The sequence below is a fragment of the Diorhabda carinulata genome, chromosome X (genome assembly GCF_026250575.1).
Source record: "Diorhabda carinulata isolate Delta chromosome X, icDioCari1.1, whole genome shotgun sequence".
NCBI classification, from domain to species: domain Eukaryota; kingdom Metazoa; phylum Arthropoda; class Insecta; order Coleoptera; family Chrysomelidae; genus Diorhabda; species Diorhabda carinulata.
Window position 1 is genome coordinate 26,096,332 of NC_079472.1, and position 17,668 is coordinate 26,113,999.

The following is a 17,668-nucleotide window of genomic DNA, read 5'->3' on the forward strand; positions in this document are numbered from 1 at the left end:
GGTGATTCCTTACATGGATTGGACAGATTGGCACCACGGAATCGGATCACCTCTTACCAATAAACGAATAATCACCCTATCCCTATTTCATACTTTTTGCATTATGTTTTCCCAAAATTCTATTCTAATGTCTTGTTGTAAGGAAGATTTCCGAATACATGTGAAATAATTTTCTATAAAATTATTTCCAATTATTTGGTTGGCCTATTTTAGGGAAATTTTTTGTTCTTCTTTAAAAAGTGAAAAATCCTTTCATTCTGTCGATTTAGTATTTTGTTTGTGATTCGGATACGTATCATAAGTTGTAAGTTCTTTTATGATTACCTTAACCTCTCCTCATAAGAATCGTTATTATTTCCTGTTCGGTAATTAGTTAAATGTTTAAAGTCTCTAATGACAATAAATAGATTTCACTAATGACAATTAAAAATATTTTTTTAATAATTTTAATTTCAAATGACTGAAATATTGGAACTATTTAATGTAAAATTATCCGGCATTGACAGTTGTATAAAGATAAATTTTGACGTTTCGACTTTTCTTTAAGTTTTTATCAAAATATGATATTGACACTGACAATTTGCTTATTCAAGATAGGTCGTACATTTGAAAAGGATAAGTAAGGAAAAGATTACAAGAAGAAGCCAAAACAGTAAGAGCGAGAAACAAGGAATACCAAGGAAGATCTGGAAAGATGAAATCAACAAAGCGATAGAGAACAGAGGGAAGAAATTACATGGGGTACTACCATAAACCATAGACCAAAAGAAATTGAAAGGTAGATAGTAAATACGTATAAGGATTGTTGTTTAAGTAAAGTAAATATTTAATATATATATATATATAATAAAATTTTTTCTACAGTTATTATGGGCAGTGCCTGCTCAAAATTTGATTTTAAGATTCAAAGGTTTCAGGTATGACTCACGTTATGAATTTAACAGGATACATAAAACAAAACCAAAAAACCATCTTTTACTTGCACGTAACATTAGGACGTTTACGTCTCAGATAAGATTACAGTAATTATGACATCTTATTTTGTGTAATCAACTAAAAATTTTCTTAACCTATTGAGTTTTAAAAATGGTAATATGTTTCTTTTAACGATATATCAACTGCACCTACATAACATTTTATTCCTACAAACTACTGGAACTCCACAATAATATATTAGAGTAAAAATAACAATGTTCAACTTAATAGCTGATTATATTTTGTTGAATGTTTTCATGATGGCATAATTACGATGAACCTCGGGCTTCACGTCAATGGCCAAACCAATTAAATCCAAAATAAGCTGAAAAAAATAATTATCCATATCTGTAAAATAATTTGAGGTCTAAATATTCAAGAGATACATAAATTTCGCTGATATATTTCACAATGTCATATATATTTATTTTTTCGTTTCAATCGTCACTATAATGGTTTCAATAACAACAATAACGCAGAAGAAAAATTGAAGTAATAAATGAATGATTGGTTTTCAATTTTATACAAACTTTCCTCCAAATCTTGTATCTGTTTGCTTTGTAACTGCTTGACCTATACACAATAAAAGTTCTGTGTTTTCTCAAATTACCTCTGTTTTATTAAAAAAAATATGATACCCCAATATAAATTTGTCTTAATAAGCCGTAAATAATGAGATTATAGAAAACATATCCCATCAAATCACAAATTTCAGAGAAAAAAAAAATAAAAGCACAGAAACTGCTAAACTGAATTATATGAAATTTATGTTTGCCTATCCAAATTTTTGTTATTTTCTCAATACTTACAGCTTCCTTATTATGCTTGACACTCTCATCTAACTGAAACATATAACGTTCAGTATCTTTCTCAATTTTAGCAGCTGCGTCTTCTTTAGAACCCATATATTTGATTTCATATTCTCTAAATTGTCTTTCCCTTTCTTTTCTGTAGAGTTCTATCTCAGCTGCTGCTTCTTCTCTAGCTTGCTTTATTCTTCTTGTTTTTCCTATAATGAATGACAATCGCTAATAAAACTTTCTACTTCGATGGAGAATGTTTTTCTCATAAAGTAATTATGCATATCAAAATTAACGTTCAATAGAGCTATGTTGTCTAAGTATAATTTATTTTTATGTTGAGGCCATTGATAGGTCCATTTTGGAATTTGCTTACTACTTAAGAGGCCTAATTTATATACAGCTCAACATGTGATATTGTTGTAAAAAAGTGCCGGAAGAAATATGTAAAAGTTTCACTTCCATCATGTCCGTGGAGAGCCACTTCAAATGCCCCCCAAAATTTAATACAATTAATAATTTTTGTCATTGTATATTTATTTATCGTCACAATTTATTATACCTCTATATATTTAACCAATAAACAAAATCTAAACTAAAATATAATATTGATTGATCCTAATATCGCATATTCGATGATGGTATAAATATGGCTTTTGAAGATTAAATCCAAACTTTATTGCCACAGAAAAGTGAACAGGGAAACAATATAACTAATGTATTTTTTGGTAAAATCATAAATATAAACATTTTTGGCGGTGAGTGAATTTTCATGTGGTAATTGCTTATCTTTCATTTCAAAATCTACGTATCAATATTAACAAAACCTCTTATTATTTATAAAGTTACACACAATTTCCAAAACCAAAAAAGCTCTATTATAGGATATTGTTATTTACTTCAAATCGTTCTTGAGAACTAGAGAATTGCGCAGGACCATCGGCATAACGTTAGTATCCTAGGTGAATAATATTACTGTTTCAACCAGCGAATAAAAAACCTGATACTAGAAATTGATTTCGTAACAGAAGTAAGTTTGTTTGTTCACATCAATTTTATAATTCCAGGAGAAGTTTTGAGATATGGCAACACTGATGTGAATATGTCAAATCTTACAATGCCATTATAAAAATTGACATTTTTAATGGTGAACCTACGATCAACCGTGTTTCGTTGGTTTTTAGAATTCAATCGTGGTCGCACTTCGCTACAGAATGAATTTGATTAAGGTCATCCAAAATCGATTGTTGTGCCAGAAAACATCGATGCTGTGCGTAATCTGATATTGCAAGATCGTCATGTGATATAACGTGTTATTGATGCATACTTAGGCATTAGTTCTACTAACACGCATTCAATCTTTCAAATTCAAAAGACGTTTATAAGATCGTGAGAAGAGATGAGTTACAGTTCTGTAGTTAACCACTGGTTTTAACACCACTTCGCTAAATTAGCGTATTACAACCCGCCCTTAGGCACTTACCTAGGCACAATTTTACAACTTTCGGTAAAACTGGAAATTAAACTGAAGTTTAAACTATGGATTAAAATCTATTAATAAATAAAGTTGCTCTATTTTACAAATCACAGTTTAACTCAAACTTTTTCTTGGTTATTGGTTTTCACAAATTTCAAGCTGTAGCTTGGGAGGAAAAGGATAACGATTGGGAGAAACTGGGAAGAGGATTTAATTATGGGAATAAAAATATAATATAATGTCTTCGACATGACCAGAACCAATTTGAGCAAATAAGTGGGACAATTGTAAAAATTTCCCAATTGTAAACTACAATTTTTGATAAAATTGGTATAGGACCACCTTGTCTCTCCCTTATTACTGCGATAGAAATGGATATCAAAGAGGTCATTGGGTCAGTGAGAGATTGGAAATAGATGTGAGTCATATAAATACCAAGTGCTTATCTTCAGTCATTTTAGGAAAACTGAAACTCTTTGCTTAAGGTATTATAGTAAAAAAGTAAACAATCTGAAAAAGCTCAGTTTCGTCTTAAACTAATGGTTAAACTTCCTCGAGACCGTCGTAAAGTCTAAAATGAAGTTTGTCGGTAAACGTCATCTACAAAACGTGAAACGGTCCATATTTATGATTTAAATTGAAGTTTAAGTTTCACTTGTAAAATAGCGTTTTAATAATTTTAAAAACGAAGCTCCTGATGAATAATATCTGGCGACAAAGCTGATAAATCCCACAATATTCAACCACTTTTATCATCCAGTCATATTTAAGGTGTCTTTAATAACGAGTATTATGGGTGCTTGTCATAAAGCAGAATTCCATTGTGTTAAATCATAGGTTTAAAATATCAAATGTTCATTTTTATGGTTACTGCACCAGATACACAAATATAGTTGAGAATATTTGAATTTTCGTCCTACCAATATAAGTAAATCAAAAATATTGACATTAATAAATTTAGGACAATTGGAAAAGACATTGCTACGTTTTTAAAATCTCTAAACTGTAATTTATATATTCCCATCACAATCGGCAACTTTATTAGTAGATGCCTGCGTTGAAACACCATTGCAGTTGACGATCAACTTTTGAAATTCGAAAAAAGGGATTCGAAAATATTAAGACAGACACTGCAAATGAATTATAAAGTTCTGACCTCAACCAGTTAGTGCATCAACAATATTTCAATAAACACAAAATGAAACAATTAACTTGCATATTTCAATCCTAAATAATCAGTTTACTGGTTGTTCAAATTTTATAGTAATTACAACCAAAAAATGATCTTAGCATTATAAAAATTTGTATATGAATTATACAGGGTGTTTCGAAATAGCACTCCAAATTCTCGGAAAATGATTCTATAGGTAAATATAAGGAAAAAAATTGGTATAATAAACTTCCAAAAACGCTTCGTAACCAAGTTATAGTAAGCGATAGATTTCTGCCGGATTCCTGATACCAATAATGGGAAGCCATATCGAATGTCTCGGGTCTGAAATTGTCATGTAAATTTGTTTGGTCTATATGTGTACAAACTTAATAAAAAGTTGAAATGAAGAAGAGTTTGGTTTATTCATCACAAATAAACACACAAGAGGAGCTACAAAATCGAATTATTGAAGCTGGAGCAACTCTCAGAAATAATCTCGACATATTAAGAAGAGTTAGAAAAGCATGGAATCGTCGTGCTAAATGCTGTATTTAACAAGATGATGGCCACATAGAACAATATCGTTAAATGTAAGGTTACTAAGACAATTTGCTTATTTTTGTTTTGATTTTCATTCAGTCAAATGAAGATATTTTTAACTAGCATTCACTTTTTATTGAGATTATATACATCATTCTCTTTAGAATTAAATTTTCTGTAAGTTTTATTTGAAAGTTTTCTGCATTGAATAGTCTATTAACGAAGTTATTTTATTCCAAACGTAAAAAAGTGTATTTTGGAGTTGAGTTTTTTGTATTTAACGTCAATTAACGTAAAAACTATAATAGTTACAGATCTGAGAACTATTCTATTCAATTTTTCAGATCAAATTACGTATAGACCAAAAATTTCAGATCTGAGACATTCGATATGGCTTCCTATTATTGGTGGATCAGGAATCCAGGCGAAATCTATCGCTCACTATAACTGGCTTACAATGCGTTTTTGGAAGTTTTGTTGTACCAACTTTTTTTCTCATATTTACCTATAGAATTATTTTCCGAGATATTGGAGTGCTGTTCCGAAACACCCTGTATAAATTTCTGTACCTACTTGCTTCTTAGTATTATATTCAACTTGTGGTAATAGTAGGACATTACCACTCGTTAAATAATGCATAATATTCTAGGATTGAAGTAAATTACTCACATAACGAGTAATTAAATAACTAAGTAAATATTTGCAGTTTTTCTTCAATAAATAAGTAGCTTGTTAGTTTTTCGAAGACAAGGCGTCTGTAATTGTAATTTGGCACAAAACTACTTAGAATGAATGTTAATTAAGAATGTCACATAAAACCTTGTTAAGAAACATTATTTTATCCTTCAAAACTCTATGTTAGTGCATTAATTTATAAATATTTTAAATGATCGAAGAATGCACTGGTAGAAGAGTATTATTTGCTTCTAAAAACATACAGAGACTAGTCAAAACTGAAAAAATTCAGTAATGACAAAATAACATTTTTACTCCATCTTCATGAGCGGCCGAGGACAATACATAAATAACAGCCGGAAGAGAAAATAAGTATAAATATTTAGGTAACGTTATAGGTCTGAATTAAGTAAGGACCAATAGATACATGAAACAATAAAAATGAAATGATTTTCTTCCTTGACATACAGGTCAATATTTCTCTATAACTTGGATTTGTCCTCTACATAACGATTTATAGTTTGCAACGTCCATTCATCTGTATTAGAAATTTGACTTCAAAGAGCGGCGCAAACAAAAAACAGGTTTTTGACAATTTAGATCTAAAACGGATCTAAAACGGAAATACGGACTCACAATAAATGCACATAACACCAATGGTCATAATCAGACAACAACACGGCGAAGCTCAATTACTTGTCAATGGAAATAACATAGAGAGAGAGAGTCAATAAAATTAAATACCTTGTGACGAGAAAGTTAAAACTTGGATAGCAATTGCAAAATCAACTTTTGCAAGAGTTTAATAAGTTCCAAATCCGCCAAGAAGTCCCCCTAAGCCTTAGAGTGAGGGTAATAAAATATTTTATTTGGCCAATCTTTTTGTATTGTGTCGAGACGTGGTCCCTGAAAGTGAGATCCTTAAACAGAATAAAAGCAATGGAAATGTGGCTGTTGCGCACATGGCGAATGAAGAAGTACTGAGGAGAGCGGGTGTGAAGATAGAACTGATCGCGGTAATTAAATATTATACATACATACATTACAATATTACAAACATTACAATAATTATTGATGTTAAAATAATACAATGTTTGCCTAAGAAACATCCTTTTCACACATTTTCTTTGTTTCGTAATGCAATCGTGTATTTAAATATAACTCTATGATTATCCAACGTATTTTTCGCCAAAATATGATCATTCATGACTTTATTAGCAAATTGCATTCCAATATAGTTAAATATTCATCAAAATCTGTTTGATTTTCAAACTAATTCTGATTAGTATCAGGTAAGCAATATATAATAGAATATTTTCAACATAAACTGATTCCCAAATTCTAAAAACGGGTAATCATTATCATAATCAAGTATGTCTATGAATTGAAATAAGCATGATCAATTCATGATTCGCACTAGGCTCAACGTATAATAAGTAATGTTGAAGTCCTTATTCATATACCGATTATCAAGAGTCTTACATAATCTGGATTTGATTTATTCACATCAGTGTTGCCATATCTCTAAACTTAAGTGGCAACTCTCGTACATACATGTATATTTATTTTATTTATAACTTCGATTTGTCTTCCACACTGCGATTCATGACTTGCTATGCTTCGGTCTTGGACATCAAAGGGTGAAAGAACAAAAAAACTGAGGTTTTTTTCCCGGACATCCAGAATGACTAACCAAGGTGTGTTAAAAATAAATTGATGACAAATTTCACTGTTTATATGTAGGGCACCTGTTTCGATTTCTACATGGGTAGAAGGAGCGTGGAATGGAAGAATTTGGCTTCGAGGAGTTGTTTCGTGCTACTGAGGACAGGAATCCGTTTAGTTTACAACCTTGTCCTCTGGTGTGTGATAAAATTATAATTAAAATTATTCGAAAAGATGAAAATAAACGTAAAAAACTACTCGATCATGAATACCATCAAGCTAGTCGATTTTCTGAATATAGAATAATAGTTACACATATATCAGCATTATACAAGACTGTAGATTCTAAAAAGTAATTGAGAAATTGTGGATTGAGTGAGTTGGAATTTCTGGAACCGTTGGTGATACACCGACCGATAAACCGAATACACTGTTTACACCACCACTACAACAACACTCACAATTACACTGTATGACCCGCGTTTCGATATCCAAGTTATCGTCTCCAGAAACTGAAGGTACACTATTCATCTTCAGTCTCTGAAGACGATAACTTGGTTATCAAAACCTTCAGACAGTATAATTGTTAGTGTGGGTTTAGTGGGGGTGTAAACAGTGTATTCAGTAGGTGGATTGAGGACTGAAAAAAATTTAATATTTCTTCTCAAATATCTGTAGTTACTTCAAGTGTAGGTCCTCATTCAAGAGTAGATAATGTGAGGAATTTGGTAATAGAAAACAAACATTTTCAATGTTTGGTCAAATGGAAATGAACAAAGTAAAATAAGAAAAAATCGAGAAAAGGAAACCAATATCAGAAAAAGTTTGTAAATATATGATTTGAATCGCATCGTTTTAGATCAAACAGACAATTCTGAAACAATATATAGCAAAATAAACCTTTTATAGGCATATTAATATACACGACAGATATATTTGTGCAGGAAAATACAAGCGGAATAATAATCGATGAAAGTAATAGAATGACAATGAACCGGAAAATGTGTATGATATGATTTAGTGATGTGGGTGACATCTGACAATATGAAGGGTGGAAGAGCTTTAAGGAATATTAGATATACTACTATTTTCGTATTGGAGATTATCGACTCTTAATATATGAAAAATTGTTTACTACTTAGTAGTAATTCCAAACATTTGAATCCGATGAACTTCGAGCAGGTATTATATAATATCCAATTAACGTTTCATAACATCTTTCCATTTTTTCTATATCAATCTGCTTGTAATTTGGACTGATTTTAAACGAATAACATGAGATATAATAACACTACAGAAACACAATATAACTTGTAATTTTTTAAGAACAGAATATTGAGTTATCTCTATATTTTTATAATTTATACTCAAAAAATTTTTGAAAGGTTGTACATCAAACTCAAAATAGATAAAAACTTTGCTTTCTAACATTTCGATAAATTATTATATGAAGCATCTAAAGGCTTGAGAGATCTTAGTGATCATTCTTTTGCTCTTTTTCAATCAATTCTTTTGCCAGAATATCTATCATTTTATAATTAAAAGAAAGTAATATAGCGTGAGTCTATCTTGATGGAAGTGAATATAGTCACGCAAAATCATATTGTACGTCGCATCAATTTGACTTTCCACACCAGTTGGAGTTCTTGGACTAAATCAAAGTAGTAGTCAATAGCTACATTATTTTCAATGAATGAACGAATATTTCTTAAACTATCAGCCCAAACTTTCACTTTCTTTGCATAAGGTGTATGACTTCTAAAAATAGTGGATTCTCATCGGTCCAGTAACGATTTTGCTTGTGAACATGCCCATAAAAAAATAAAAATAATCACTAGATCAAATTTAGTCATTCTTTGAAAATAATGTACTTCTAGGATATTTCATTAATTTCTTATTTCTTATACCTTTTGTATGTTTATGCTGCTAAATGTTCTTTTCTAATTTAAAATTAGTTTCTTTTATAATTTCATCTGTCTTTAAAAGAAGCATATTGAACATAAATATTAGATTCAACATCGAGAATGATTTGAAATTACGTGCGTTTCTTAAACCTAAATCAGGAAAAAATTTGTAGCTTAAAACTAAAAATGATTAGTATTTATACGAGCAAATTAAAGCCGTTTGACATGGTGTAAGACAAATTGTATGTAATTTCATGCAAGGTCAAAATATTAGACGTCGCTTGACATTATGCGAGTCTCTTGCTATTGCATCATTACTGCCACTACACCACAAAAATTTCATTAGTAAAATTAAACAGATTCCTAAGCTACAATTTTATTTAATAGTTTGTGACCGGTTTAAAAATGAAAATAAGATAGCCGAGTAAAGTAAACAAAAAAAGTGGTCATTGCTTTTGGAGCCTGATTGACATGTTGGCTGCTAAGCAAAAAATAACTAGATCTCTCCCTAGAATTACAGCTAGCACGCAATAAACATGATACCAATCTGATAATGTTGCAAGTGCAAGATCTTGCATGAAACAATCAGCTGAACTTCATCTGCGTTTGCTTTTTATCAAGAATATTGTTCTTTGCATTGCATTACACGTTCTATTGCATCATGTTAAGCAGAAATAGAATTAGATCATTTTGAAAAACAGGTATCTTGCCCAACATAACTCGAGAATCCCTGATATCTCATTCATTTTGTTCATAGTACTTCATTTCACTATTTTTTGTATCATAACATCATATAAAAAGAAATTTTTGAAAAATTTCTTCTCTTTTAATATGTTAATTGAATGAATTAAGATCGCCTTTTTCGTAGAATATTTAGTGATAATTCTGAATTATTAAACAGAAACTCATGGTAACGGTATACACAGAATGACAGTTAAAGTAATTAATCTCCTATCCATAGAATAATATCAGGTAATAAGCATGCAATTATATTCAATTACATTCAATATAAAAATTAACAAACTACTTCGGTTCGTTTTCGTAGTAAAAAGGAAATCAATTAAATTTAGTGGAAAAGGATGTAAAATTGTTTCTAAACATAATGTCAAGTGCCAAATATAAAAGACTTAATACTAAGCCTTAAAAGTATGTAATGTTCTTGTGCAAAAAATACTGCTTTTTTATTTTAATTGATTATATGTGACTAAAACTAAAAACTAGAAAAAATTACATCAAAATTCAAATCGAAATTATGTCTGGAGATTGCGGATCCACTCACAAACAAAAAAATGAAGAAAGTAAAGTAAAAAAACATTACACAAGCAATATATTCTATATTTGCCTTGTAAATAGAAATGTTGCATGAAACATACTGCATATAGTGATGGAAAGTATTAGGAAGCCTTCAATTATGATTGAATTCTCACTGGTCTTCCGCATCTTTAACTGAACTTACCATCGCTAAAGTGAAAGTGATGAAGTTCTGTAATCAATCATTTTCAACAACTGTTTTGACGTGAATCGTTATATCATTTAATGATTAGATTTGCATTGTACTTCAGCATACTGAGCTTTTTGACACATATTATTTTTAGATTATCTATATTTTTGTGAGGTGAATTTGAATGCAAAAGTGTTTTTGAGTTACAAAAGAGAAAGTTCTTATATAGAGCTTGAAGTGTCACACAAATATAAATCTGTATAATATATAACCTGTAGTTTACGAGGATTGCCACTTTAGTTTTGAGTTGATAAAAATAAAAACAAATATTTTTAATTCGTTATGGCTTTATTCTTTTTCAGAATATTACCCATTAAAAACAATTCACTTTTGCATGCGTTTGAACTAATTGTCGAAGCATTTTTCCCATTCCGATTGAGGTACTTCCAAAAAATGTTATTTGAACGCATCAACGTCTATTTTTTTATTTTTAATCTGCGGGAATAAGGAGGAATCATTGGGTGCCAAATAAGGTTGTACGGCGAATAACCCATCACTTTTTATTTTTATTGTTAAAAAATGTTTTTGTTTGAACTGATCGCATTGTCGTGGTGGAGGATGATTCGTCTTCTGCTATTGGTTTCCCTTTTCGACCGCTTCTGAAGATCAAATGTTTATGTACCATTCTACGTTGCTCTGATGGAACGGTGGCCAAAAAAACAGGCGACCATTTGCTTCAAAATGTTTCGTGTGTGAACAACTTTTGATGGATTTGGCTCGTCTTGAAAGACCCATACAATCGATTGTTGCTAAGTTTCAGGTTAATATGCATATTTATCACCTCTTCCGATCGTATAGATGTTTTTTGAAGCACCCCGATTAAATTTTTTCCGCATTTCTTTGCACCAAACGGCTTTTTTTGAGCGATTGTCAAATTATACGGTACTCAACACAAACAAATCTTTTTGACAGAAAAATGTTGAATGTATGTGAGTAGAACTAATGTCTAAGTATGTCTCAATCTAATGGTATGTTACATGACGATCTAGCAATATCAGTTTACGCAAAGCATCGATGTTTTCTGGCACAACATCCGATTTTGGAAAACCTGTAGCGAAGTGCGATCACAATTGAATTCGTAAAACCAGCTTAACACGGTGGCTCGAGATGGCGCTTCATCACAAAATGTTGAAGCGAGTTGATTGGCATACTGCTGTTGGTTTAATCCTCGTCGAAAGTCATAGAAAATCTTTGCACGATTTTATTCCATTTTTTGACAAAGATGGATAAAAGTCTCTGTAACTAACTCAAATAGCACTCGTAGACAACACGTTCTGAGTACATTCTCTATTTAAAACATCAAAATTTATGATGGAAATGTGAAATTTGATATATTCACATCTAAGTTGTCATATCTCAAAACTTAAGTGGCGACCCCCCGTATTCACTAATAATGGTTTAGAAACTTCTAACTAACTAACTTCACGCAATTATTCCAACTACAGTTGCATCCTGAACTAATATTTTATGATGAAATGTCTGCAAAGATATTTATATTGTGATGACTTTTTATGTCAACATGTCATATTTAGCACTTTTTTAGTAATAATGATAGTTTCAGTTTTTTTTCCAAATAATTGAATTAATCATATCTATATACCTAATTAATCGTTAATAAGTATCACGTGAGTTTTGTCCGTACTCACAAAAATGAAACGAAGTATACAACAAACATTTGAAAATGGAGACATTTTGTTGTCACGGAAGTAAAAAGATTATTTTTTATCGAACAAAGCTATTCTGGCACCAATATATTTCTATAAATAAAAATTTTTGGCAAATATTCAGTAATTTTCCAAGTAATCCTTAAACATATAGTCTACATTATACAAATTGTCAATGTATTTAAACAAAACTATTATAATTTAACTCGCCTACACAAAACTAATTATTTTAAAAAGTCCCCAAAAAAATTCAATTCCAGAAATACCACTTAGCAATCTAAATTTAACGCAAAGTTACTTTAAAAATATTATACTTACGTTTTCTAGCCTCGGAAACTTTTTCTGCCGCCCTTTTTTCAGCAACTAATAATTGCTGTATACCCTGACTTTGACTGGCCATAATAAGATGCGTTAACCTAAGTAGGTACTTCTTGATACTAAATTAATGAAAAATGGTTTCAATTGCTCTAAATTGTTGTGAAAAAGCGCGGTCACAACGCGCCACGGATATTTAATTTTAAAATAGACCAATTTGAAACGTAATGCTAGTTGCATAATTCACAGAAGTTCAAATACGAAAGTTATATCAATGCCCAACTGTATCACGAAATTTCAGACACGAGCAATAGAATAATAAACTAACCAAAACTCTTCTTCTATTCTTCTTATTCTCCAGATGTTGGACGCGAATTTCAGGTTTCAATTCTGTAGATATGTTTACACTAATTTACCCGTTGTTTCTTTATTTTTTTATTTCTTGTACTGTTATTATTCTTATCTCTTCATTCCTAATTTATCCCATTTGTTTTCTTTCCTATTTTTTTCAAGTATTCTCTTTTGATTGCTTTATTACTTGTATCTTTACTGTAATATGAATCTTCAGTTTCACTTCCACTTCCATATCTCTAGGTCCTAGTATAGTCTTGTTTAGTATGTCATATAATTTCGTCATTTTCTTCTCCGTATTCGTTATATATCTGCCATTTTCCGTCATTTGCTAATATATTTCGTAGATCTTCAACGTCAATAATCACATTCCAGTGCCTTTGAATTTTATTTGTAATCAGTGATATTTTACGAGGTATAGTATTTGATTTTGAAAAAACCACAAAAAATTTTAAAAAATTGATAAAACTTCTATTGGAATCGATAGAACAATCACTATAATTTAATGTTTGAAGATGATTTCATGTTGGCCGCCGCTCCGCTTTAGATAGCCCAGTGCGTCAATCTTTGCTGGCTTATCCCCGAAGACATTAGCCATAACATGGGCCCCCAAGAAATAGACCAGAGGCATTAAATATATTGAATTGAATATCTTCAATTTTCCACTACATTAAATTGGAATAAGCAGGGCAGTGGAACAGTTTATTATCTAAATATGAATCAACACCAAGGGGCTCTTAATTTATTGATAGAAATTTCCTGCGTTATGATGATGTTGAAGAGAACCAACCAAAGTTGAAATATTGTAGTGCAAGCACGATGACTAACGTTCTCAATAAGTGTAATCTAAGAAAATAAATGTGTATCATAAAAGCATATTATATAGTTACAGAACAGGAAAAACCTGGGTAAGATATGTCAAAAACATATTTAGCCCAAAAAATAGGTCCTAGAGTAGAAATATTTCATTTATGATTCAACTTTTCAAATGGTCATATATATATAGGAAAATCTTTCGCTCATGTTTGGTCGGTCTAACCCTCTTTTATGCCACCAAGTGGCTCTTAATTCATTGATTCTGTGAAATGATTATATTTAAGAGTCAACCAATCAAAGTTTACTTTTATCTGAACAATAGCACATACATATGAACAAGAAATACATATATACATTATGATACCGTTCATTATCCAAATAGAGAGAATATAATAATATCTAATCTTACCAAAGAGGCCAATGAAAGAAGGAATTTTAATTTAAGTCAGACGCTTAGTAATGTAAGAGGCATTTAAAAGTTCTTTGAAAGCGTTCATGTAAATTCTCTTTGTCTCTAAGCTGGAACAACAGTCTTTTTTACCCGCACTGAGTGTGAGCGACGATATCTGTTCTTTAGTTTATTTACTGTCCCTTATTTTTTCAGTTATTCCAGCTTTTAGAATAAAAACCTGTTCAAGAAGAAATTTGCCTCAAATTTTTCATTGCACTATATAACAATAAACTTTAGTATTAAATCAGTACTAAATTGATTTTTTCTGAGCAACAAAAGTATAGGAAAAATATATAGATTTAGTGAAGTTGAAACTTGTTTTGTTATAATACGATGTCATATAATAACGCATCTATGATTATTTTTCAAAAACGTGTGTATTTAAGTAATCAAGTTCCTTCAAAAGTGATCTAGATATTGTGCAATGGTTACTTAGCTCTAATCGGTTATTAATGTGTTATGTTCTTTATGCAGTAGTAGAAGACTATATATCTAAGTATTACGTTAAACTTGAGAAAGTTCCAAAAGAATTGAGGAAAGAAAAAAGAGTATACACTAAATTATCATTTCGAACAAGTACAACTCAATCAATCTTATCAAAAAGCACCGATATTCTATCTCCAGTTGGCCTTAATATCTTTGCAATATTTGAATTTCCACTGACGTTGTAAAGGGATTCATAAGAACAATAGCGGTGAGCCCTTCGCGTTTTGTCCATTAAGTCACTAGATTCGATACCCATATTCAATTTGCAGCCATAAATATTTTTGAACAAACTGGCGGTTGACTGTTAATGTTTAAAAGCTCTTAGTTATCAATTGCGATTAACTGTATCCATTTTATTCAATGGATACGTTAATAAGAGACATTTTACAATAAATTTACAAAAGGAACACGATTTGATGACATACATAATCTCTAAAATTTATTAAAATTTTCAAACAATAACTATGCTACTGTATATTACACAAGTATTGACTGCATTTTGTTTCAAAGAAGTACATCTAAAATTTTGATTCAACAAATATCGTTCTGTTTGTATGTATATTTATAAAATAGTACAACCAAATAACTCAGCCAAAGATTACATCTGTCTCTTTGGATTCATTTATTACACAATGTCACGCTAGCTCTTCCCCGCTGTATTATGTAACACAGGGATTGCGTATGAAATTAGATTACCAATGGAAAACGAGCCAACTGATATGTTTCACAAGATTGGAAGTGTATTTTAAAAATGAAGAGATAAAAATATTCTCTTTCATTTATATTATATCTACAAGAGAATCAACTTTGTTCTGAAGTGAAGTAACTTTGAAGTTAGGTTAATAGAAGGTACTATGAGAATAATGTATCTTAAGCTATCAAATCATATCAATACTTTTTTATATTTTATATCAAATGAAATCGAAATGGTAGATATTATTTTTGAAGGTTAAAACATGAAGTGTGTGAAGTTTAAAACTGATTCGCGAGAAATAATTGCGGCGATTACTATTTTAAAACGACTTTCAATAAGAACTTTTTCAAGCGACAGTCATTTGAAGCCGCTTTAAGCATACTAAAGTAAATCTTCCATCAAATCTTGAGATCACTGAATCTCTCACATGCTTTTGATCAAAGAGTTTGACTGTAATAAGAGCGATCTTACACAACTTTCCGTGGTTGCTCTGTTCAGTATAATAAAAATCGAAATCGCCCTATTCCTATTTATTTAAAGAAGTTTTTAAATTAAATTAATGTCATCAAGCCACGCCTATGCCTATCGCAGACTTTCTGGCAGGAATATTTCGAAGAAATTGTATATCGACAGCTTCGGCCAATAGAAATGCATTTATGTTTAGGATTCGATGTTTCTATTAGTAAACAGTGGAGATGATGGGTCCACGTGGTCTGACGGTTTGTTAGTTAATTTGTTATGAGTGCTGTGAGTATTTATGAACTATTGATTGTTCCCCGTATAAGTGATCCACAAGTCACAAGTTTGCAGTTTACCTTAAAGGTTTTGAACAGTCGCAGACGTTTGAAATATTATAGTGAAAGCCCTATGACGTTAATGTTTTCTATTAAGTGAATGAAAATAGAAGTGTACCATAAAAGCAAATTATATGGTTACAGAACGGAAAAATCTTGGGTGAAGATATGTCAAAAATATATTTTTCCCAAGAAAATAGATCCTAGAGCAGAAATATTTCATTCATGATTCAACTTTTCAAATATTTGCCCCATGGTTTCACGTTTTAGTCGCTCATGTATGGTCGGTCTTACCTATTTATATGTAATATAATACGATTCAAATTCAAGACAAATTCCATATTTACTCATCGTGAATATAAAAAAATAATCATGTTCATTTTAATTTAAGGTTTTAGTTGGCAACAATATCTTATACATTATATTAAATTGAAAAAGTTTAGTGATACTCTAACTAATTTCTAACTGCTACACCTGTTATGTCTTATATTAGAATCGTTTGATGAACTAGATTCAGCTGTTAGAATATCTTTCACCTGACAAGTTGATAGTTCATTATGAGAACACAAATTTCAAGGATTTTATAGGTATCAGAAATTTGTATCACATATATTTTTAAGCAGTAAACACTTTAGAGCTTTATGAACATTTGCAATTATGTAATTTTATGCTTTAATTATAATAAGAAAGTAATCGATACCTTTGATAATTATATAAATATATATATATATATATATATATATATATATATATATATATATATATATATATATATATTTGATATATTTTGATATATTAATGCATCTAAATGTTCTTGATTTTAGGTCTCTTCTGTTTCAAAATTAGTTTTTTTTGATAGTTTTTGAAAGAAAAATAAATTTTGACGTTTCGACTGTTCTTTAAGTCTTTATCAAAATATGATATTGACACTGACAATATAAATAAGCAAATTGTCAGTGTCAATATCATATTTTGATAAAGACTTAAAGAACAGTCGAAACGTCAAAATTCAGTCAATCATCAAGCAATTTAATTCAGCTTAATCGCATTATTGTGGGCGAAGAAAGTTAGTTTTTTCAATACGTGCCAAAACCAAACAGCAGAGTCAACAGATCACAAAATGACACAGGATCTAATCAAGCTCGCAAGAGTAAGGCGAAAGTTAAAATGAAGCTGATCTGCTCTTTTGACAATCGCAGGGTGGATTATAAATACTTCGAAAGGCCAACAGACATCTGAAACTATTGGGTGCTTCCAAAATGCACTCTGTCATAACGAATTGAGTGTGTTAACTTCCAGGTAGATTTCTGTTTTACCACAGCCACCCCATTCGTCAGATCTATCGCTCTGCGACTGGAATATTAGTGCCGAAGAAAATTACTTTTAAGTCAATCATATTGCCACCGA

General features: G+C 30.6%; 1 protein-coding gene across 1 annotated transcript; it reads right to left on the minus strand.

The window, feature by feature from the left end:
• Window positions 1-957: 957 nt before the first annotated feature.
• On the minus strand, window positions 958-12,862 carry LOC130901935 (V-type proton ATPase subunit G-like). Its single transcript, XM_057813641.1, has 3 exons — window positions 12,673-12,862; window positions 1,785-1,984; window positions 958-1,300 (listed from the first exon to the last, which is right to left on the minus strand). The coding sequence occupies exons 1-3, from the start codon at window positions 12,752-12,754 to the stop codon at window positions 1,211-1,213; spliced, it is 372 nt and encodes a 123-aa protein (XP_057669624.1). The 5' UTR covers window positions 12,755-12,862; the 3' UTR covers window positions 958-1,210.
• Between the last annotated feature and the right edge of the window lie 4,806 nt (window positions 12,863-17,668).